A 22,874-nucleotide genomic window follows, 5' to 3' on the forward strand; every position below is an offset into this window, starting at 1 on the left:
AAACAGGATTCAATACTTGTAAAAAAAATTTATTTTGTATTTTCAAACCCATTGGGTTGGTTTAAAATAAGACATAATATACACAGCAAATACAAAGTTGTTACATAAAATTCATAATACAGCTTCTGGCAAAGAGTTGATTTCCTAAATGTTGGCTACTAGAAGACAACGGTTCTAGGCCCCCTTTCCTAGCCTTAAAAATCTGGGAGAGAACACAAGTTTCATATTTAAAAAGATTGTTACATAGCAACAAGTCCATTACATTAGCAATTTGCTAGAAAATATTTGGCCTTCTCCAAGAGAAGACATGCCTAGAAGATTTTGTTGTAATTGTCAAAGAAGAATGCTTGGAGTTAGTGGGATTGTTGGCTCAGGGGCTAGTCAGAGCCTCTCACCTCTAGCTCAACCATTCCTATCTGGCTCAGAAGCAGCAGCATTCACCAGGACTCCCAAAGGTCTTTTTAAAGACCATCTCTTCCCAGATTTCATCTATTGAAGACCCATTGTTTTTGGAACAAACCAAGCCTCCTGAGGGAGCCACCTTGTGTGCCAAAACATAGTACCTTGAGTCATCATTCATTAAAGTTGATCACCCTTTTCCAGCCTGCCTCTGTTCCCACTCCTTGTTTTCGCTCAGTTGAGGTTTTAATATCTGAAGACCATTTGGTATTTAAAACTCAGTCTAGTCCAGTTCCCAGGTGTCCAAATTACATCCCTAAAGTCACTCCCGAGAACTAAACCATTAGCAGGAGCATATAGAGAACTGTTACTCTGCCCAAGACTATCCCACAATAATTAGGCTTTAGATTGTAGTACTGTCCATTCAGCACCTTCCATAAACTCTCAATTCACCCAAGTTAGATCTTTACAGTTAAGCCAACCATGCTATATCCTTGTCCATTTCAACTGTTCAAACGGTTGGTTAAAAGGTAACATTTTTGAAGTATGTTCTACTCTGAAATGTATTTTAGGAAGAAACCAGCTAAAACATTCATTCAGTTTGAAGACACACAGTTCCAGATACTGGAGGTGCGTGGAGCTAACACGAGGCAGCAAAAATTCAGAACTGGGTACCAGCCCCATGTTCAAGGGGCTCAAATTAAATGGAGACTAACAGTTTTCCCTAGTGCAACATTTCAAGCTCTATCACCTCCATGTGACTTTGAAACAGCACTGGATCAATTACTGTAATTTAGACCCAGCCCAAGTTGATGTTCTCCCAGGAACAGATCCGAGGCCATAGGGAAAGATCCCTGATCTGGCTTCTCCACCATCACCCCTTCCCCACCTAGCATGAATTTGGAGGGATACCCTGTCTGTATGAAACAGGGATGAGCAACCTCTTTACACAGAGGGCTGCATAAACATCAACGCTATTCCTAGAGGGGGGCCCGCCTAGTTTCTTCCCCCCTACTTAATTTCCTTGCTCCCCAGATAAAAGTCCCCCTCAAAATTCTTTTACCCACATGGTTACCATTTCTATTGTACTTATCTCCCCTTCCTACTCTCTTCCATGCACCTGCTCCACAGTCTATGTACTGCAGAAGCTCCTCTTCCCAGCCTCCAAATTCTATGTGCACCAGTTCCTCTCTCTATCCCCCCTCCTCCTCTCCTGATCCCAATACCACCACTTCTCTTCCTCACTCAGCACAAACAGATCTCCCCTTGCTTCTGGTACATGCCAAGCTCAGAACAGACTATGAATTTCAGTGCTGAGGAGCCTTGGCACCACATTGAAAGGCCCCGTTTGCATGAATGTGTCAGAAGGGGCAGGACAAACAGGGCCTTTGTGTATGCAGTGCCCAAGACTCCTTCCTGCTGAAGCTCAATCACTGCTACCTAGTTGGGCGGGTGCTTTTCTTTAGTCTCACAGGACTGGAAGAAAGAAGAGCTCTGCTTACAGAACACAAAATTAGTTGTCAGGCCAGATGCGGCTTGTGGGCTGTAGGTTGCCCATCCCTGCTATGAACTACGAGACAGGAGCACAAGTGTATTGCACAGTAGGCCTCCACTATCTGTTTTTAAAGAGGAAATAGTAAGGTATTTGTGTTCAAACAAAGAAAGAAGTTAAACAAGACTAGCCCTCCCATATACCTATGTTGCCATGTACACCACAGGTATCAGCTTCCTAAAACTGGGGACAAGGGGGGGGGAGCTTTAAGCAGACATATATAGTAGCCAAACTGATTGGCCACCTCAGTTCTTCCTGCATCCCATACCCCCCCACCAGGTAGGTGACTTGCCAGGAGCCCAGGTCCAAACCCAGTATTGATGTAACTGTCATGGCTAATCTCAAACAATTCCTGGTCACAGGCATGCTTAAACATTTTAGCAGCATTATGTTTAAAGCAGCACTGGATACAGGTAGCAAAATGGGAAGATAATCCTGCTGGTGGTGACTGTCTTGTCCCTCTAACACTAGTTCCCATAACAAACATTTAAGATATGAATGTATTTTTTCTTCTTGGGGGGGGGGGGGGGGGGGGGGAACATAACCCCTCATGTCTAACATCCTGAAAAATCTGTTTTTAAGTTTATCCAGACTTGATATATTGCCATTGGCACAGAGGTAGCCAAATCTTCCGCTGATACATATGTGCAGACATTGCAATCTCAGGCCTTCTTTTTGGAAAGTAAGCTAGACTACCAAATTTTCCAATGCTCGAGTTACAATTTCTCCCTTCATGCTTGTGATCTTAGAAACCAAAAAAGGGTGCCATTTTGTGACAAGGGCTACTATGGCATGGATAGTGGAAAAAGGGAGAAAAACCATAAGCATCATTTCCAGATCCTGCTCACTGCATTACAGGGGGGTGGGGGTAAGATTCCATTTCCAGCTGAAAAATCAGCAGCTCGACACCTTGCTTGCTGAGTATGGTTTGTCAGTAGTATCGAAAAAAAATTCCATGGAGGTCTTATCCCTTTACTGCAGTCACCACTATTGACATGAACTCTAGCTACGGCGGTGGGGGAATGACATGGAACTCTAGATACAGGGGTGGGGGAATGCTACAGCTGGACACATACATCATGGTGTCTCAAGGTACATCTGTAAACCACAAATCAAAATGATGTGCTTGAAACAGAAGCAACAAAGTTCCCGACACTGAAAAATTGTTCCACAGTACTCTAAGCCATGTGCTCCTCCCACAATCCAGCTAATATTTAAAAAAAAACCAAAAAAAAAACCCAGCATCTAGTTTCATTCGATACCCCTGAAGGGGGCACCCGAAGGTTAATGCCTTCACTGAAACACATTCTTTGCAGTAATCTCAAAGCAGACATTGAAGTGGCATCATCCGAGGGCCACTGGAGCCAAACACTGGCTTTGTTGGTTCATTCTCTTAACCCAGTCTGCATCATTCTTTGCTTCTAGCTACACTGGTGGCTCCTGGGCCTGGCTTCCACCTTCGGTAGAAGTCTGTACCGCTGGCTCACTAGGGCATTCGTCTCTTGGGTGACCAGTTAACTGCTCCTCTGACGTTGTATCCTCTCGGTTATTTGTCAGTTTTGGGCTTATAACAGCCGTTTCATTTTCAAAGCCAGGCTTGCCCATTTTTATGGCTTCTTCGTAAGCTGGTGGTAATTCCAGTGCATAAAGGCTGTAAGCAGGTGGGGACATGGAGCTTCTGTCCACTTCTCTGAAGGGAAAGATGTGAGGATACTGCACAGAACTGTATGCTGAAATGAGAGAGAGAAGACAAAATAAGGACATCTAGCTTTCTAATCCTGCATAAGTTCTATTTATGGTTTATAAAGAGACTCTACATTGCCATTTTGCACCACAGCCAGGACAAGGGGACCACTCCTACCCCCTCCCACTATGGATGGCCCCCAGGTAAGTGCCAAAGGTTCTTGGTGGCAGTGTGTCAGAGAAGTGGCAACCCAGCAGCTAAGACCTGGAATTATGCAGGTATAGGCAGTGGATCTCAGCTGGCACCTGCAGAGCTAAGCAGTCAAAGATTGGAATGCGGAAGGACCGGCCACATAGCCAGGCAGGCACCAAATCTGACCCATCTCTGCATAAGAGCTGGCCCCTCCCCAGTGCCCCCAGGGCACCCCTCCACTGCCTAGATTTTGACATTTTAGACACAATATTCAGAGGCACTGCCCCAGCTCAGCTTGGTTTGACCTTGCAGGAGCCTCTCCTACCCAGTTAAATCCTTTTGAATACTGGTCTCTACATTTATAATGTACATTTTTCTTTTGAAAAGGCACAGAGTCAACATGGAAGAGAGAGGGGGGGGGGGGGAATTGAGCACTCCTGGGCCAATAGACTATGGGGTAGTAGGGAAGGAAGATCGTACTGGACATTATACAACCTTCCCTCCCTTGGACCTTCACAGTGCCTGAAACGCACCAACCTTATCCGACCACAATATAACCTTGTATTTGTTCTCTACCGGATTTGGCGAACGCCTTGACGGTACTATGTAAGCCACATTGAGCCTGCAAATAGGTGGGAAAATGTGGGGTACAAATGTAACAAATAAAATAGGAATGGAGCAGAGCTTGTGTGCCCCCCCCCCCCCATCCAACACTAAACAAGGTGTTCCACTGCCCCTGGGTCCTTCAAGTTATTTAGAATAAAAACCTAGGGTTTCAATTTTGAGCTGAACATTCCCTCCAGTGCTGAATGCGGAACTCACAGGTAACTGTGCTGTGGATGGTGCTCTCATTATCCACAGCGATGACTGTAACCTCATATGGGGGAGCTGGGCAAGGCTGTGCTGGCGGTTTCTTCTTCCGGCAACAGAAGCGTACGCAGCTGGCCGTAACCCCACACAGCAAGAGCAAGAAGATGGTGAACAGTATCAGCCTGAAGAGATGAGGAACAGGTTAAAGCTACAACAGTCCAGCATAACAGCTTTTTATTTCCAGGCAGAGGTCAACTGAATTTGGGTTTTGGTTACAGAGCCAAACTGGCCCAAAATCCTCTCTCTACCCACTTTAGGTTTCCGCCAAAAGGATATTTTAATTTATAGCCAGCTCATTTTCAGCTGAAAGTGACCGTGTGTTTTTGGTGGAAGCTGAAAATTTACACTTTGTCTCACCATGCCACTAGACCACTAAGGATTAAAGGTACATTTTTTTTTTTTTGGGGGGGGGGGGGGGGGGGGGGGGGAAGAGAGAAAGAGCTCCTCTTTGTATTTTTTTTTTTTGCACTGATTGCAAGTAATGCAGTTGTGATCTTCCACAATAATTTATATGTTAGTGTACCAAACAAATGTTTTTGATACAAATTGTAACAGGAATTTTAAGTGTGTGTAAGTTTGGGATAATAGCCTTAGGCATTAGCCTCTGGAGTCATGATATTTGCTGTCACTCCAGGCACGGCATGGAGTCAACCACTGTAAAAAGCACCATGGCTTTTAGTTTTTTTTTTTTTAAAGCTGCAATCAATGTGTCAGAGCTTCCAAGTTACCCAGTTGCAGGAGGGAGATTTTAGGCCAGTCCTGGATTTCTGCCATCCTCATGATGCATTATGGGACCTGCAACACTGATTTAAATAAGTAGAATCATGGACTACAAATCCCACACTGCTTTGGGGATGTAAGTTTAAAACCAGGACTCACCAAAAAGTCTCCTAAACAAAACTGAACTTGGAAGCTACTTTGCTTGGAAGTAAAATATGGTCTTTCATTACACTCTGGTTTGGATACTATGGGTTTAGCAGAGGGATGCAGGCTGCAAGCTTCAAAAACCCCTAGCAGCCCTTACTGGTTCACGTTCACACGTCAAAAAATGCAAAATGGGAATCACAAATATCTCAAAACCTCCAAAAAACAACACACTAAAAATGAAAATTAGTGGTCATACATTAAAAAAAAAAACAAAAAAACTAAATAGCAAGTAAAACAAACCAAAATAGCACAAAGTACAAGAAATACCCCAAAAATGTGTGCGATAAGTAAATGCCAAATTCAATCACACCAGACCCTACCTAGCAAAATTCAAATGTTTTTCAAAATAAATATTCAATAGAAAAAGTTTGATTAAAAAAAATACAGGATCTTCAAAGTAGAACTAATGTCCCACAATAACGTCAAGTAGATCTTCAAGACAATATAATGTGCACAGTTCAAAAATAGGGTGGTGCCCAGTTGAGCATCAATCTAATACTGTGTCCCAAAACCCACATAGGCATACTTTCAAAGCACTTAAGACTTTCAAAGCACTTAAGACTTAAAGCACTTAAGACTTTCAAAGCTTAAAGCACTTAAGACAAAGCACTTAAGACTTTCAAAGCTTAAAGCACTTAAGACAAAGCACTTAAGACTTTCAAAGCTTAAAGCACTTAAGACAAAGCACTTAAGACTTTCAAAGCTTAAAGCACTTAAGACAAAGCACTTAAGACTTTCAAAGCTTAAAGCACTTAAGACAAAGCACTTAAGACTTTCAAAGCTTAAAGCACTTAAGACAAAGCACTTAAGACTTTCAAAGCTTAAAGCACTTAAGACAAAGCACTTAAGACTTTCAAAGCTTAAAGCACTTAAGACAAAGCACTTAAGACTTTCAAAGCTTAAAGCACTTAAGACAAAGCACTTAAGACTTTCAAAGCTTAAAGCACTTAAGACAAAGCACTTAAGACTTTCAAAGCTTAAAGCACTTAAGACAAAGCACTTAAGACTTTCAAAGCTTAAAGCACTTAAGACAAAGCACTTAAGACTTTCAAAGCTTAAAGCACTTAAGACAAAGCACTTAAGACTTTCAAAGCTTAAAGCACTTAAGACAAAGCACTTAAGACTTTCAAAGCTTAAAGCACTTAAGACTTTCAAAGCTTAAAGCACTTAAGACTTAAAGCACTTAAGACTTAAAGCACTTAAGACTTAAAGCACTTAAGACTTAAAGCACTTAAGACTTAAAGCACTTAAGACTTACAAAGCTTAAAGCACTTAAGACTCAAAGCACTTAAGACTCAAAGCACTTAAGACTTTCAAAGCTTAAAGCACTTAAGACTCAAAGCACTTAAGACTTTCAAAGCTTAAAGCACTTAAGACTCAAAGCACTTAAGACTTTCAAAGCTTAAAGCACTTAAGACTCAAAGCACTTAAGACTTTCAAAGCTTAAAGCACTTAAGACTCAAAGCACTTAAGACTTTCAAAGCTTAAAGCACTTAAGACTCAAAGCACTTAAGACTTTCAAAGCTTAAAGCACTTAAGACTCAAAGCACTTAAGACTTTCAAAGCTTAAAGCACTTAAGACTCAAAGCACTTAAGACTTTCAAAGCTTAAAGCACTTAAGACTCAAAGCACTTAAGACTTTCAAAGCTTAAAGCACTTAAGACTCAAAGCACTTAAGACTTTCAAAGCTTAAAGCACTTAAGACTTAAAGCACTTAAGACTTTCAAAGCTTAAAGCACTTAAGACTTAAAGCACTTAAGACTTTCAAAGCTTAAAGCACTTAAGACTTTCAAAGCTTAAAGCACTTAAGACTTTCAAAGCTTAAAGCACTTAAGACTTTCAAAGCTTAAAGCACTTAAGACTTTCAAAGCTTAAAGCACTTAAGACTCAAAGCACTTAAGACTTTCAAAGCACTTAAGACTTTCAAAGCTTAAAGCACTTAAGACTCACAGTGTTATAGACTCCTATGTAACTTTTTAAGTAAGTGCTTTGAAAATGAGCCCCAAATCCTTGATCCACAATTCCTCAACACGGCCTTGTATTTCACCAGTGGCTTCATCGGGGGGGGGGGGGGGGGGGGGGGGGGGGGGGGGGGGGGAGAAATAATCCAAAAAGCATAAAATATATGTATCAAAACCAACCCATTCCTAAACAAAAGCAGATGTAGCCAAAATCCTCAAAAATATTTGAAAAATTCAAGAAAAACGCAAAAAAAATAAGTAGAAAAACAATCACTAGGTGAAGCCACTCACAGAAAGGAGTCGATTGGCAGTTTCAGAAAAGAATCAAGTCAGTAGAATAACTGGAGAGAAAAAAAAAAAAAAAGGATGCCTTCAATTAAGTAGCAAACACAGGATGTCATCATCAATGATGTAATTCAGATAGGCAGAACATTAAAAAAAAAAAAAGAAAACTAAAAACAGAATTAACCACCCAGCTCAAGTGTTCAGCAATACGCTGCTTGATTGCATGCCTTTTCTGGCCAATATACAATTTCTGGCAAGGACATAAATGAGTGTACACAACTTGAGGATGTACAGATTGCAATTCCTTCCAAGGTGAAATTTTTATTGCTACCCGGAATACAAATATGCTCAACATGCAAAGCATGAAAGCAATATGTAGTGTCACCCAGTTGTGCCGTCTGACCACTGAAGAGCAGAGGCTCCACTTGTTGAACACTGGCAGCAAGCAAGTCATTGCCTTACTTTGTGGTGCTGCTTCACATAAATACCACTCCAGGAGGAGCTCTCTCGCAGAAGTGTATATAAGGAGCAAAAATGTATATTTCTGTAGAACACAGGGTTTGAATAAAGACACTGAATGGTGATTAGTTCTTTGTTCCACCTATCCATTTGAATTACATGATTGATGACACGACTCGTATTTGCTTTTTACTTGAAGGCGCTCTTTTCCCCCCAATTATTACCGACTGATTCTCAGAGACCACTGATTTTTTTTTTTCTTTTGAATTTTTGAGGATTTTGGCTACTTTTTCTTTAGGGGGTTGGTTTTCATACAAATTTACTAAGTTAGTTACTATGTTCTATTTTTATTACTGTGCATAAGTCACAGGCTGCATGAGATCCAGAACATAAAGTTCATATTTATGCTTTTTAAATTATTCCTCCTGCTGAAGTTGCTGGTAAAACACGAAGCCGTGTTGAGGCACTGTGGGTCAAGGATTTAAATTTTTTGTTATTTAGAGACTAAGGGCCCCTGCAGTAGCATTGGCGTGTGGATTTGCCACACACCAAGGCCCCCCTTTTACCGCAGCAGATAAGACTTTTTAAAAAATGGGAACAGCGATGCAGTAACACTTGCAATGTGGCCATTTATGGGGCAGCCCTTAACTGCCTCCTATCGTTTCAGTGCCAGAAATGTCAACTGATGGGGGCAAAGCACTACCACTGGACTCCCTGGGTTTTGGGACACGAGATCTCCCAGCATTGGACTGATCACTTTTACTGGGCACCACCCTATCTTTGAACTGTGCACATTATAACAGTGGCGTAGCCACAGGTGGGCCTGGGTGGGCCAGGGCCCACCTACCTTGGACTCAGGCCCACCCAAAATTGTGACATTCTTGCTGTGGCTGGTGGGGATCCCCAAACCTTGCCAGATGAAGATTTTTTCTCCTTGGGCAGCCCTCGCTCTTCCAAATGTCAGCTAACAGCACTTGCCTTGAGCTGACACTGAGACCGGCCCCTCTGCACATGCTCAGCATCCGTTTGAGGCAAGTGCTGCTGGCTGCCATTTGGAAGAGTGCTGGCTCCTCGAGGAGAAAATCTTCAGCTGGCAGGGTTTGGGGATCCCCACCAGCTCAAGTATTTAATATTTGGGGTTTGTGGGCAGGGAGGGGTGGAGAGAGGAGCAAACCAGAAGGGGATGGGGGGGGTGAATTCTATGCCCACCCACCTTGGGCTCAGGCCCACCCAAAATTGTCCATCTGGCTACGCCTCTGCATTATCTCTTGAAAATCTTCCTATTGTGAGACATGAAGATCCTGTATGTCAACTGTGGAGCACAGGTAAGTTTGATTTAAAAAAAAAAAATGATATTCCATCTATTACTGAATATTTATTTTGAAGAACACTTGGAATTTCACTAGATAGGGTCTAGTGCAATTGAATTTTGGCACTTATTGCTTGGTTGATCATGCTACACTATTCTGACCGCTAATTTCACTTTTTGGGGCCATTTTGATACTTTCTATTTAAACAGATAGCAAGTTTTATGTACATGACCTTTAATTTTCGTTTTTAGTGTCCTTCACACACCCAAACTTGTTTTTGGTAGCAGTTTCAGTGGGTCTCTAGATGGGAGGCAGCAATAAGGGCATTTATTCCACACAGGAGCCTGCTTTACAAAAGCTTAGGGTGTTAAACAAAATACTTTGCTCAAGCACCTACCTACACCTGGGACATCTGATCCCTGAACCCAACACAAGGGGCTCTTGAAACAAAGCTGAGTGAGGAGAGCCAAAATATGATTCTTCTGACCAGTGGCGTAGCCACAGGTGGGCAGCACACATTTAGTGGTAGCTGGTGATCCCAAGCTCTACCAGCTGAAGACTTCCCCCTGATGGTAAGAAAAATGCTAGTCTCCAGGCTACCAGCACCTGCACATGCTCAGTTTTCAGCGCATGCCTGCTGCAGACTGCGAAGGTGGAAAGAAGCGTTTTCTCACCAGCTGAGATTTTTTTTTTAGGGGGGGGGGGGGGAACACTTGGTGCCCACCCAGTTCTTGCCTAGGCCCACCCAAAATCTATTTTCTGGCTACGCCGAAGGCATGAATATGGAAGATGTCAGAAAGACACGTGTCCATTTGAAGCACCCGCTAAAAGAAAAGGGAGTAGGCTCCTCTTTAGCCTGGATATTTGGTACCCTAGGCACCTAGGTCCAGGCTGAGCTACGTCACTGACCCTTCTTTTCCACGTTGCAATTAGTGCTATACAACTCAAGGGGCGGTACATTCATACCCCTCTCCCCTGCGTGATTAAGCAACCCAACGGGTTTTAAGTAATGTTAAAAGCTCGAATGCAGTTTAGCATCTGCACGTGAACTATGTCACCGCGCTACTACATTTGCACAACCGATTCAGCTTTAAAAATCGATTCTGTACCGGGTATTCTTCCCCCTCCCCCGGGCAGATAGTGGGTCTTTCGGCTCTATGAATCTTCAGAGGTACACGAACAGCTGCTGCTACCTCGGATTGGCTGGGGGTTGGGGCGTTGAAGCCCAAAATAGCCCACGTGGTGTCGGGTTACTCCACGTCACAGAACCTGAGCTCAGAAGAGAGAGTAGGAACGTGCTGGCCTGGTAGCGAAGTTAAATCAAAGCCAATCCCTTCCTGCAGGCAGATACAGGCATCTGAAATCACTTAAATAAACAGCATTCCCTGAGAGACGTGCAAGTGCCTCTCACGCATATGACCGTAAAAAAGCTTCCTAGGTATTTCTTCAAGCCGTATATTACTAAATTAGGTCAATAAATGGTTACTGCATTTCCCCCCCCCCCCCCCATCTTTACCATAGAGGAGGAATTCTACGAACATACAAAGAAATAGCTTTCGGCTGATTACGAATCATGGGAGCACCCTCTGTCTGAAACCGTAAAAGTATATATAGCTATGTTCTTGCCGCTTAAACACTGATCCATACGTATTACTTCAATCACCACATCCACAGTAACCCAACGGAATAGGTCACATCTGGTTGTAGTCACGGGCTAGGGGGGCCCCGCCGCAAAATAGGCAACGGGAGTTAAAAAAAAAAAAAAAAAAAAAAAAGTGAAATTTCAAACTTTTACTAAAGGATGCGAGAGGCCTCCGCGGATCCCGCGGTATCCGTTTTTTTTTTTTTTTTGCCGCAAAATAGTGTCGTAAATCAGTTTGGATCTTAAAAGTGCCTATGCATCTTTGAACAATTTCATAAGTATTCCAGCAGGAGTCGTTATCAAAAAACTTTAAACTCCATTTACGTTCAAAAACTGTTAACTGCACTTACCACACATACCACAGGCTGGTCCAGCTGGTGGTCGCTGAACATCTGCGAAAGAAAAGCCACATTAAAAGTTCGGTAAAATAAACAAAGAAGAACTTTTTATACCGAACCGTGTAACTACTACAATACTAGGTTACTCATTAATTTCTGTAGACATTCAATATCATTCATGCCCCTCTTTGTTATTAGATTTTTAAAAAGGGGCTCGTTAAGTACACTTTTATTGAAAAACAGCAAGGACTTTAGCACTTACATTTCAGGGGGATTACAAGTCCCGTCAGCAGAACAGACAGAAACCTGTAAGAACAGAAGCAGAAGTTAATACAATAGACATCAAAGGAGCCAGCAAGGGCGGAAAAAAAAATCTTTTTGTGCAATTTAAACAAACGTGCTTCCTATTCCACTGAAAGCCACCTGCAAATTGCCACTCAGAAATTATTTGAATCGCCTGGTGGATGCATCAACTCCCGCCGGCTCCTCACAACAAAGGGGAACTGTGGAGAGGGAGCCGAGATCTCACCCATAATCATGAATTCCCCAGGGATGATGACAGAAGGTTGCTAACCTGCAGCCAGAGAACCAGCAGAGTCGTGAAAACTAAAAAGCCACAGGGATCAGCCATGGTTCAGTCTCCGCTCTTGAATCCTCTCCACCTCGTGCTATAAATACGCACAAGACACTAACCCAGGACCGAACGCACAACGCTTCATTTAGACTAAGGGAACGCACTGCTGCTCGCTTGCTGCTCAGTAACACTATTTTATGCGTTTGCAGAAACTGACCCTTCCTCTCTCCAACGCCCCGCCCAGTAAGAATTATAAGGCTCCGCCTCCTCCCGCCCAATCTGGTATTTTTTTTTTTTTTTTGTTCTCCAGGCTAGTTGAGAGGCTTTGGAGAGAAACCAGAAAAATGATTGTATACCCAGTCAACTAGGACAAATATTGAAGCTATGCTCATGAATGCCTACACAACGCAGACAAATGTAGGTTCTGTTAACTTTTGCTGGTCTCCTTTGTATATTAAATATTTGGACATACTTTCCCATGGAGATAGAGAACAAATTATATAATTAAATATGGATAACATCCTAAACAAAATAGATAAATATTTCGCTTCAAAAGTGGACCCTGCTAAGGCTGTCTTGGAGGGAATTAAATCAAACGTTGGTAGATGAGAGAATATATAAAAGTGACATCACTGGAATGCTTTGATGTTTCACTTATATATACCGTCATCTACCAACATTTGCTTATTTCCGATCTGACGAAGAAGGGCAACCTTCGAAAGCTAATCAAGAAATGTATTAAGTTATGTCCAATAAAAAAGGTATCATCTTATTTTCTTTTCCATGTTTTATTTTGTTTGATTTCTATAGATTCTACATGGAATGTTGCTATTCCACTAGTAACATTCCATGTAGAAGTCGGCCCTTGCGGATCACCAATGTGAAACAGAAGCCTGCGCAGCCTTCTACATGGAATGTTGCTAGTGGAATAACAACATTCCATGTAGAATCTCCAATAGTAGCAACATTCCATGTAGAATCTCCAATGGTATCTATTTTACTGTCATAGTAATGCTTGAATGTTTTCACTTATATACACTGTCAGCTAGCACATTTGCTTATTTCCGATCTGACGAAGAAGGGCAACCTTCGAAAGCTAATCAAGAAATGTATTAAGTTATGTCCAATAAAAAAGGTATCATCTTATTTTCTTTTCCATGTTTTATTTTGTTTGATTTCTATAGATTCTACATGGAATGTTGCTATTCCACTAGCAACATTCCATGTAGAAGTCGGCCCTTGCGGATCACCAATGTGGTCGCGCAGGCTTCTGTTTCTGTGAGTCTGACGTCCTGCACGTACGTGCAGGACGTCAGACTCACAGAAACAGAAGCCTGCGCAGCCTTCTACACGGAATGTTGCTAGTGGAATAGCAACATTCCATGTAGAATCTCCAATAGTAGCAACATTCCATGTAGAATCTCCAATGGTATCTATTTTACTGTCATAGTAATGCTTGAATGTTTTCACTTATATACACTGTCAGCTAGCACATTTGCTTATTTCCGATCTGACGAAGAAGGGCAACCTTCGAAAGCTAATCAAGAAATGTATTAAGCTATGTCCAATAAAAAAGGTATCATCTTATTTTCTTTTCCATGTTTTAGTTCTATTGATTACTCTATAGCAGTACTTGAATGACATTTACCATCATCTCATTGTAATGGTTTTTGTTTATATTGTTAATGATAGTTCTTGTTTTATACCGTTAAGTATTGTTTATATTGTATTTTTCTATTTTTTTTTTGTCAAAACTACAATAAAATTATGTGAACTTTAAAGATTATAGGTTAGAGCAGTGTTTCCCAAGTCAGTCCTGGAGCACCCCCTTGCCAGTCAGGTTTTCAGGCTATCCACAATGAATATGCATGAAGGCGATTTGCATACACTGCCTCCATTATATGCAAATCTCTTTCATGCATACTCTTTGTGGATATCCTGAAAACCTGACTGGTAAGGGGGTACTCCAGGACCGACTTGGGAAACATTGGGGTTAGAGGATTTCTGTTGTGCAGTCATCCTAAACAGAAGGTTTATTTCTTGGAGCTGAGTGGTTAGAGTAATTTTACTCTCCCAGTTCCCAAATGAAAATCAGCAACAGCCAACCACAGTTCTATTTTGCTGACCGTCTCTACCAGGATGTGTAAAGTTTGAATTGGCCTGACCCAACCAGTCTAGTGCTGCCAAACAGCCAGCCTGCTTACAGAAAGCCTGCTGTTTACCCACCCCCACAGTGAAAGATACAGATTGCTGATCATTTGCAGCCCTAGTCCTCCAACAATTGGGCACAAAAGACCTCTGAAACTTGTTTACCCAGAAGCTGGATTCCACAAGAAACCTCCAGTCCCATGTCCTTGCTCACCTGGCTTAACCTCATTTTGTAATAAGGCAGAAAGAGCAGTGCAGGAAGCCACCCTTACCATGTGTGCCCTGCTGGGGAAGGAGAAGCTGGAAATAGTCAGGGAGCCCTGGTGGCCAGAAAAGAGCTTTCCCATCAAAGCAGGGCTCCCTGCTGGGAAGGGAGGTGCAGGAGGCATGGGCTTAAAAGCCCACAGTTTATGGAAAGAGCTCTCTTTCTCCCCTAGGACTCAAATGAGAGCAGCATACCTGCCCACCCAACCCTTGCTTCAAAGTCCTGTTTCACTTACTCTATGCCTTGCAGCTTGGAGGGCAGGAATATCCAAGCCTGGGTGATTGGAATAGTGCTATTTTCATCAAGTTATGGCTTGGTGAAGAAGGGTTTACTTTACTTGACTCATCTTGCTGTGTGGCGGGAGCATCTTGGGTACAGCAAGTGGGTGGTGGACGCTTGGAATGCCCTCCCGCGGGAGGTGGTGGAGATGAAAACGGTACATAAGTACATAAGTAGTGCCATACTGGGAAAGACCAAAGGTCCATCTAGCCCAGCATCCTGTCACCGACAGTGGCCAATCCAGGTCAAGGGCACCTGGCACGCTCCCCAAACGTAAAAACATTCCAGACAAGTTATACCTAAAAATGCGGAATTTTTCCAAGTCCATTTAATAGCGGTCTATGGACTTGTCCTTTAGGAATCTATCTAACCCCTTTTTAAACTCCGTCAAGCTAACCGCCCGTACCACGTTCTCCAGCAACGAATTCCAGAGTCTAATTACACGTTGGGTGAAGAAAAATTTTCTCCGATTCGTTTTAAATTTACCACACTGTAGCTTCAACTCATGCCCTCTAGTCCTAGTATTTTTGGATAGCGTGAACAGTCGCTTCACATCCACCCGATCCATTCCACTCATTATTTTATACACTTCTATCATATCTCCCCTCAGCCGTCTCTTCTCCAAGCTGAAAAGCCCTAGCCTTCTCAGCCTCTCTTCATAGGAAAGTCGTCCCATCCCCACTATCATTTTCGTCGCCCTTCGCTGTACCTTTTCCAATTCTACTATATCTTTTTTGAGATACGGAGACCAGTACTGAACACAATACTCCAGGTGCGGTCGCACCATGGAGCGATACAACGGCATTATAACATCCGCACACCTGGACTCCATACCCTTCCTAATAACACCCAACATTCTATTCGCTTTCCTAGCCGCAGCAGCACACTGAGCAGAAGGTTTCAGCGTATCATCGACGACGACACCCAGATCCCTTTCTTGATCCGTAACTCCTAACGCGGAACCTTGCAAGACGTAGCTATAATTCGGGTTCCTCTTACCCACATGCATCACTTTGCACTTGTCAACATTGAACTTCATCTGCCACTTGCACGCCCATTCTCCCAGTCTCGCAAGGTAACGGAGTTCAAACATGCGTGGGATATGCATAAAGGAATCCTGTGCATAAGGAATGGATCCTCAGAAGCTTAGCTGAATTTGGGTGGCGGAGCAGGTGGGGGGAAGGGGGGTTGGTGGTTGGGAGGCTAGGATAGGGGAGGGCAGACTTATACGGTCTGTACCAGAGCCGGTGATGGGAGGCGGGACTGGTGGTTGGGAGGCGGGAAATACTGCTGGGCAGACTTATACAGTCTGTGCCCTGAAAAGGACAGGTACAAATTCAAGGTAAGGTATACACATATGAGTTTGTCTTGGGCAGACTGGATGGACCATGCCGTCTTTTTCTGCCGTCATCTACTATGTTACTATGTTACAGCAAGTGGGTTGATCAGTCTTGCTTACGGTAGAGGACTGGGATGCATTATTCCTAGCTTTTAAGAGCTTACATTTTGGCTCGGGTATCCTGTTTTGGTTGTTTGTTTTAATAAGCTGTGGCCAGGTTGTTCCCATTTAATTAACAAAGTGTATGTGTTATTTTTTTCATTTGGGTTCAGAGTGCAAGGGGCTGTGTCAGGGTGTCAAGGTTGCCTAAGTTAAGGTATTATGTAATGTACTAAGTACCTACTGGAACACCTTATGTGTCTGTGTCCATCTGTGGTGTTTTTACATCTGTGTTTGGGAACTGAACATGGTGGGCTTTCTCAGACCAAAACAACAGATACCCTATGGTCTCAGCTATAGGTGCAGCTGCTGGAAACTAGTGGAGGGGTAGCTTAGTGGTTAGAGCAGCAAGCTGAACCTCAGGGACACCTGGGTTCAAAACCTGGTCGTGACCTTGGACAAGTCACTTCACCCTCTGTTGCTTCAGGTACAAACTAAGGGCTTGATTTACTGATATGTATTCATGCAAGCCCTATTATTTTTAACTGAGCTCATAACTTGTGTTAAGGCATGTTATTGAAAGAGGCACTTATCTGTTGTAAGTACTCCAGGGCCTGGGAAAGATCTACTGCAGATATCCTCAAATCCAGTCCTCGAGGTCCACATTCTAGCCTGATTTTCAGGATTTCCACAATGATCATGTATGACATCTATTTGCATTCACTGCTTCCATTGCATGCAAATAGATCTTATACATATTCGTTGTGGAAATCTTGAAACCCAGGCTAGGTTGTAGACCTTGAGGCCAGGATTTGAGGACCCCTGATCTACTGTATCTTAAACTGTCGATCAGCCATTCCCAACCCAGTCCTTGGGACACAGCTAGTCCCATTGGATTTTCAGGATATCCACAATGAATATGCATGAGGTACATTTGCATACCAAGGAGACAGTGTATGCAGATTGATCTCGGGAAATCACTATCCTAGGCCAGTACTTCTCAATCCAGTCATTGAGGCACACCCCATCAGGTTTTCAGGATATCCTCCACGAATATGCATGAGACAGATTTGCATGCACTGCTTCCTTGGTATGTAAATCTATCTCATGCAGGTGGATATCCTGAAAACCTGGTGGAACTAGGTGTGTCTCAAGGACTAGGTTGAGAATCACTGGCCTAGGCTGCTAATTTGGTTGAATAATCTCTGTGGGAAGTGGATAGTGATGGATGCTGAACTGGTAAAAAAAGAGTGATAGATTTGTTAGGTTGAAAGAGGAGAGAAAACGCTGGTAAGACTTGCCTTGGTCTGCTGAACCAAGATGGAAATTCTCTCTGTAGGAGAAGGGAGGTAGAAGACTACCCAAAGTGCTATGGGGTGGTCTGCAAGGCATCGTTCTGTGAGTCTGATGTCCTGCACATACAACGTGCAGGACGTCAGAAACAGAAGGAAGCCTTTTGCGAGAAGAAGAGGACCTCGGCTGGCGGGGGTTGGGGTCTCCCACCAGCAAAGGTAGGCGACGGCGGGTTAGTGGTGGGAGGGGGGTTCAGAGGGTCGTCGGCAGGGGGGGCAAAATTGGTGGTGGCGGCGTCAGCAATGGCATGGGGAGGTGGGGGTTGGCGGCGCTGGGGGGGGGGCTAAAATGTTCCCCCTCACCTCGGGTTCTGAACCCCCCTCCCGCCGGTCTGGCTACGCCCCTGCATGAAACCTGGCATGAAGTCAGGCACAGAGACTGAGAAGACTGCAAGACACAGAATTAAGTGGTTCTAGTATATTTCTCATATACTTTCTGCTTATTGAATTTGCTTTAAACACTTGATATATGGAGTTATGAGCTGAGAGTGTGACATTTATGTGACCATCTCTGGGAAAAGGTGACTACAATCTCCAGAAACAAAAAATGAGGTTTTAATAAACTCTGTTAGAGCAAACAATCTGTAATACAACAGTTCAAACCCCATGCTTTTATGTGAAAAAATAAAAAAGTTGCAGAAGTTCAAACATGTAACTTGCAGACTGCTTATGGACCCATGACATGAAAAATCGTCCATTTTGGATCTGCTGCTGTAATAACCTTTTCGCAGAGATGGTCATATATAGTTAAGAATACAGAAAAAATTTTGTTCACCTTATTTACCTGGACATTTCAGTTTGGAGGACAAGCAACACATGTAAGATGAACTTTGGAATGCTTCAGTCATATTTACCAATACAAGACCTTTTAGTCTGCATAGATGGTGCAGTGTCTTTTCATATTTGCATTAAGTATCACACCAAATATTGATGGTTTGGGTGAGGTAAGTCAATGATTGAGATCTGAACTGTATACACTACTTAGATTGTTTGACATACTGTTAGCATCCGGCATGCTGTTTTAATACATGGCTATTATTATTCTCTGAGACGGTCTTCCCTTTCTTTTCAAAGGTTGGACTAGAGTTATGTTTTGGTGATATTTTGTACCTTGTATTATCAAACACTGCTTACCTGACACACACACAGAGGACACTGTGAATTTGGAGTATGTATTTATTTAATGACTCTCCTTTCCAAACTTATGCTTAAGGCAAGGTAAGATCATAAAAATAACTATACTGGCTCAGATCAATGGTCTATCTAGCTCAGTATCCTGCTTCCAATAGGGGCCAATTCAGATCACAAGAACCTGGCAGAATCCCAAAGAGCAGAAACATTCAATGTTACCAATCCCAGGAATAAGTAGTGGCTTTCCCCATGACTACCTTAATAGCAGATTGTGGACTTTTCCTCCAGAAACCTTTTTTAAACCTAGATAGTAACATAGTAGATGACGGCAGAAAAAGACCTGCATGGTTCATCCAGTCTGCCCAAGACAAACTCATGTGTATACCTTACCTTGATTTGCACCTGTCTCTCCCAGGGCCCAGACCGTACAAGTCTGCCCAGCAGTTTTTCCCGCCTCCCAACCACCTGTCCCGCCTCCCATCACCGGCTCTGGCACAGACCATACAAGTCTGCCCTCCCCTATTCTCGCCTCCGAACCACCAACCCCTCTTCCCCCCACCTGCTTTTACCATATACTCCAGCAAAGAGTTCCAGAGCTTAACTATTCATTGAGTGTAAAAATGTTTTCTCCTATTCGTTTTAAGAGTATTCCCATGTATCTTGATGGAACTTTGCCTCCTCTTTATTATTTTTAAAGAATAAACGATTGAGTCACCTCCACCCATTCAACCCCACTCAGGATTTTGTAGGCCTCTATCATATTCTCCCTCAGCTATCTCTTCTCCAAGCTGAAGAGCTGTAACCTCTTTAGCTTTTCCTCATATGAGAGTTACTCTATCCCTTTAATCGTTTCGATCACCCTTCTTTGAACCTTTTCTAATTCTGCTATATCTTTTTCAAGATACAGTGAACAGAATTGCATACAATTCTCAGGGTGGGGTCACACCATGGAGTGATACAGAGGCGTAATAATGCGCTTTCTCTTATTTTCTATCCCTTTCCTAATAATTTCTAACATTTTATTTCAGAAGATTTCAATATGTTGGTTGAATTTTTTAACTTAATGTATTCAAACTGTAAATTCCTGAATGGTCTCACTCTTTAGTCTTGTGTGATCCACGCTGAACTGTGAAGGCTTTTGCGGAATACAAGATTAATGTGTAATGTCAGTACATTTTTTTTCTAACGAAAAATGTGCCCGTACTCAAATGCCAGGCTACCCTTCAGGGGTGGAGTGATCACTGAGGGACTCACCCCACAATAGCCAGGCCCCCTGCAACCAGTCACAGAATCTATGACAAGGCAGAATTTATGTGTAGAGCCTACATAAGTATTGCCATATTGGGAAAGACCAAAGGTCCATCAAGCCCAGCATCCTGTTTCCAACAGTGGCCAATCTAGGTCACAAATACCTGGCAAGGTCCCCAAAAAGTACAAAACATTTTATACTGCTTATCCCAAAAAGAGTGGATTTTCCCCAAGTCTATTTAATAATGGTCTATGGACTTTTCCTTTAGGAAGCCGTCCAAACCTTTTTTAAACTCCGCTAAGCTAACCGCCTTTACCACATTCTCTGGCAACGAATTCCAGAGTTTAATTACACATTGAGTACATAAGTACATAAGCACTGCCACGCTGGGAAAAGACCAAAGGTCCATCAAGCCCAGCACTCCGTCTCCCACAGCGGCCAATCCAGGCCCCAAGAACCTGGCAAAATCCCAAAATTTAATAACGATCAATGGACGTTTCCTTCAGGAATCTGTCCAGACTCCCTTTAAACTCAGCAAGGCCAGCTGCCGTCACTACCTTCTCCGGCAATGAGTTCAAGAGTCTAACCACACGCTGAGTAAAGAAAAACTTTCTCCAATTTGTTTTAAACCTACCACATTGTAATTTCATCTTGTGTCCCCTGGTTCTATTATTGTTAGAAAGCGTAAACAAATGCTTCACATCTGTCCGCTCTACCCCACTCAAAATTTTGTAGACTTCTATCATATCACCCCTCAGTCGCCTTTCTACATTGTAGCTTCATCACATGCCCCCTAGTCCTAGTATTTTTGGAAAGTGTGAACAGACGCTTCACATCTACCCGTTCAACTCCACTCATTATTTTATAGACCTCTATCATATCTCCCCTCAGCCGCCTTTTCTCCAAGCTGAAGAGCCCTAGCCGCTTTAGCCTTTCCTCATAGGGAAGTCGTCCCATCCCCTTTATCATTTTCGTCGCCCTCCTCTGCACCTTTTCTAATTCCATTATATCTTTTTTGAGATGTGGCGACCATCATTAAAACGACAATGGAAAAGGTGCCAATACTCAGTACCCCCAAGTACCCCCTCAAAAAAAAAAGCCCTGTGTAATTTAATGAAGTCGTCTAGATCATTTTCTTGGGTGGTGACAGTCTAGGTATTGCAGGTAGGTCTCTTCCTCAGAGACAGCTTATAGTGTAGATTGGCACCTGGATGGGTGCAGCTGAAAGCTTTGACCCTTCCTGTTCAGTTAATTCATTTATGGCCTTTTCCCATACAGGCACCTGAATAGCAACGTGACCAGAGAGAGGCCCAGTGTTTCCTGAAGGTTGTGTGTTATTCACAGTTACCCTGAAACCATCAGAAAAGAAATTCTCCTTTCTTGCTTCCATTTGTTTCTCTTGGACGCTCCGCTGAGCTTGGCTGTTTGATTTTCCCAGAGGCAGAGTTGGAAAGAAACAATTTGCACTCCTGTTATTCAAGTCCTGAATTCATGAAATATTGCTTTACTGTACTGCTGCTTCACAGAGACCCTCTATTTGTGAAACCCATCTCATCATTTGTCTTTTGCACAGTTTCCAACTTTACTGCCTCTATTTAAAATTACTAGGATACACAACATTCTGCCAATCTCCATTCCAACAATCCACAAGTCAGTTTATTTATTTATTTAGATTTTGCTCACACCCAGTGGCGTAGGAAGGGGGGGCGGTGGGGCAGTCCGCCCCGGGTGCACCCCGCTGGGGGGGTGTCAGCTCCGCTAGTTCTCTGCTCCCTCTGCCTCAGAACAGGTTACTTCCTGTTCCGGGGCAGAGAGAACAAGGAACCAGCAGAGTTGTTGCAGCTCCCAGCGACGTGCACTCGGGGGCGGATCGGCCCTCTCACACGCCCCTCACTTCCTAATTCATGTAAGAATGCGCTCCGGGGGGGGGGGGGGGGGCGCGCAGCGGCGACCCACCCCGGGTGTCAGCCGCCCTCGCTACACTTTTTTCAGTAGCAGCTCAAGGTGAGTTACATTCAGGCAGGGGCGTATCTACGTGGGGCCACAGGGGCCTGGGCCCCTGCAGATTTTGCCCCGGACCCCCCTACCGCCGTTAACCCTCCCTCCCTCGCCTACCGCTGTCACCTACCCCGAGGTCCGCTTCCTCCGGCTTTTTAAAATATTGCTTCAGCTGGCGGGGGACCCCAACCCCCCGCCAGCCCAGCCGCGATCTTTAACTTTTTCATCCTCGTCGTGCAGCGCGCTGTGAAAGCTGCATGCATCTTTAGATCCAGTTGGATGGAGTCTGACATCGTTGTAACGTCAACGTGCTGCGACGTCAGACTCCATCCAACTGGAACTAAAGATGCATGCAGCTTTCACAGCGCGCTGCATGACGAGGATGAAAAAGTTAAAGATCGCGGCTGGGCTGGCGGGGGGTTGGGGTCCCCCGCCAGCTGAAGCAATATTTTAAAAAGCCAGAGGAAGCGGACCTCGGGGTAGGTGGGGGAGGGAGTGTTAACGGCGGTAGGGGGGGGTTATAATGGTGATGGCGGTAGGCAGGGGAGGGAGTGTTAACGGCGGTGGGGGGGGGGGGGTTATAATGTGCCCCCTCACTCTAGCCCCTGCCCTCCCTACCGCCAAACCTCAGATACACCCCTGCATTCAGGTACACTGGCTATTTCTCTGTCCCAAGAGGGCTCACAATCTAAACTTGTACCCGAGGCAATGGAGGATTAAGTGACTTGCCCAAGATCACAAGGCACAGCAGTGGGATTTGAACCGGCCACCTCTGGATTGCAAGACCCATGCTCTAACCACTAGACCACTCCTCCACTACA

The 22,874-nt window shown here is 43.8% G+C and overlaps 1 protein-coding gene across 1 annotated transcript; it reads right to left on the reverse strand.

The window, feature by feature from the left end:
• Positions 1-2,470: 2,470 nt before the first annotated feature.
• Positions 2,471-12,367, reverse strand: TMEM52 (transmembrane protein 52). The gene is made up of 5 exons (XM_030185642.1): positions 12,194-12,367; positions 11,882-11,925; positions 11,632-11,673; positions 4,650-4,819; positions 2,471-3,681 (listed from the first exon to the last, which is right to left on the reverse strand). Exons 1-5 carry the CDS (start codon positions 12,248-12,250, stop codon positions 3,377-3,379), a joined length of 618 nt encoding a protein of 205 aa, XP_030041502.1. The 5' UTR covers positions 12,251-12,367; the 3' UTR covers positions 2,471-3,376.
• Between the last annotated feature and the right edge of the window lie 10,507 nt (positions 12,368-22,874).

This window comes from Microcaecilia unicolor, chromosome 13 (genome assembly GCF_901765095.1).
Source record: "Microcaecilia unicolor chromosome 13, aMicUni1.1, whole genome shotgun sequence".
Lineage (NCBI taxonomy): Eukaryota > Metazoa > Chordata > Amphibia > Gymnophiona > Siphonopidae > Microcaecilia > Microcaecilia unicolor.

Excerpts from the sequence above, each read along its gene's own strand:
- TMEM52 (XM_030185642.1), bottom strand. The coding sequence starts at position 12,250 with ATGGCTGATCCCTGTGGCTTTTTAGTTTTCACGACTCTGCTGGTTCTC. Across the intron at positions 11,926-12,193 it reads TGCTGGTTCTCTGGCTGCAG|GTTTCTGTCTGTTCTGCTGA; the intron begins GTTAGCAACCTT and ends CTGTTCTTACAG. Across the intron at positions 4,820-11,631 it reads ACCAGCCTGTGGTATGTGTG|GCTGATACTGTTCACCATCT; the intron begins GTAAGTGCAGTT and ends TCATCTCTTCAG.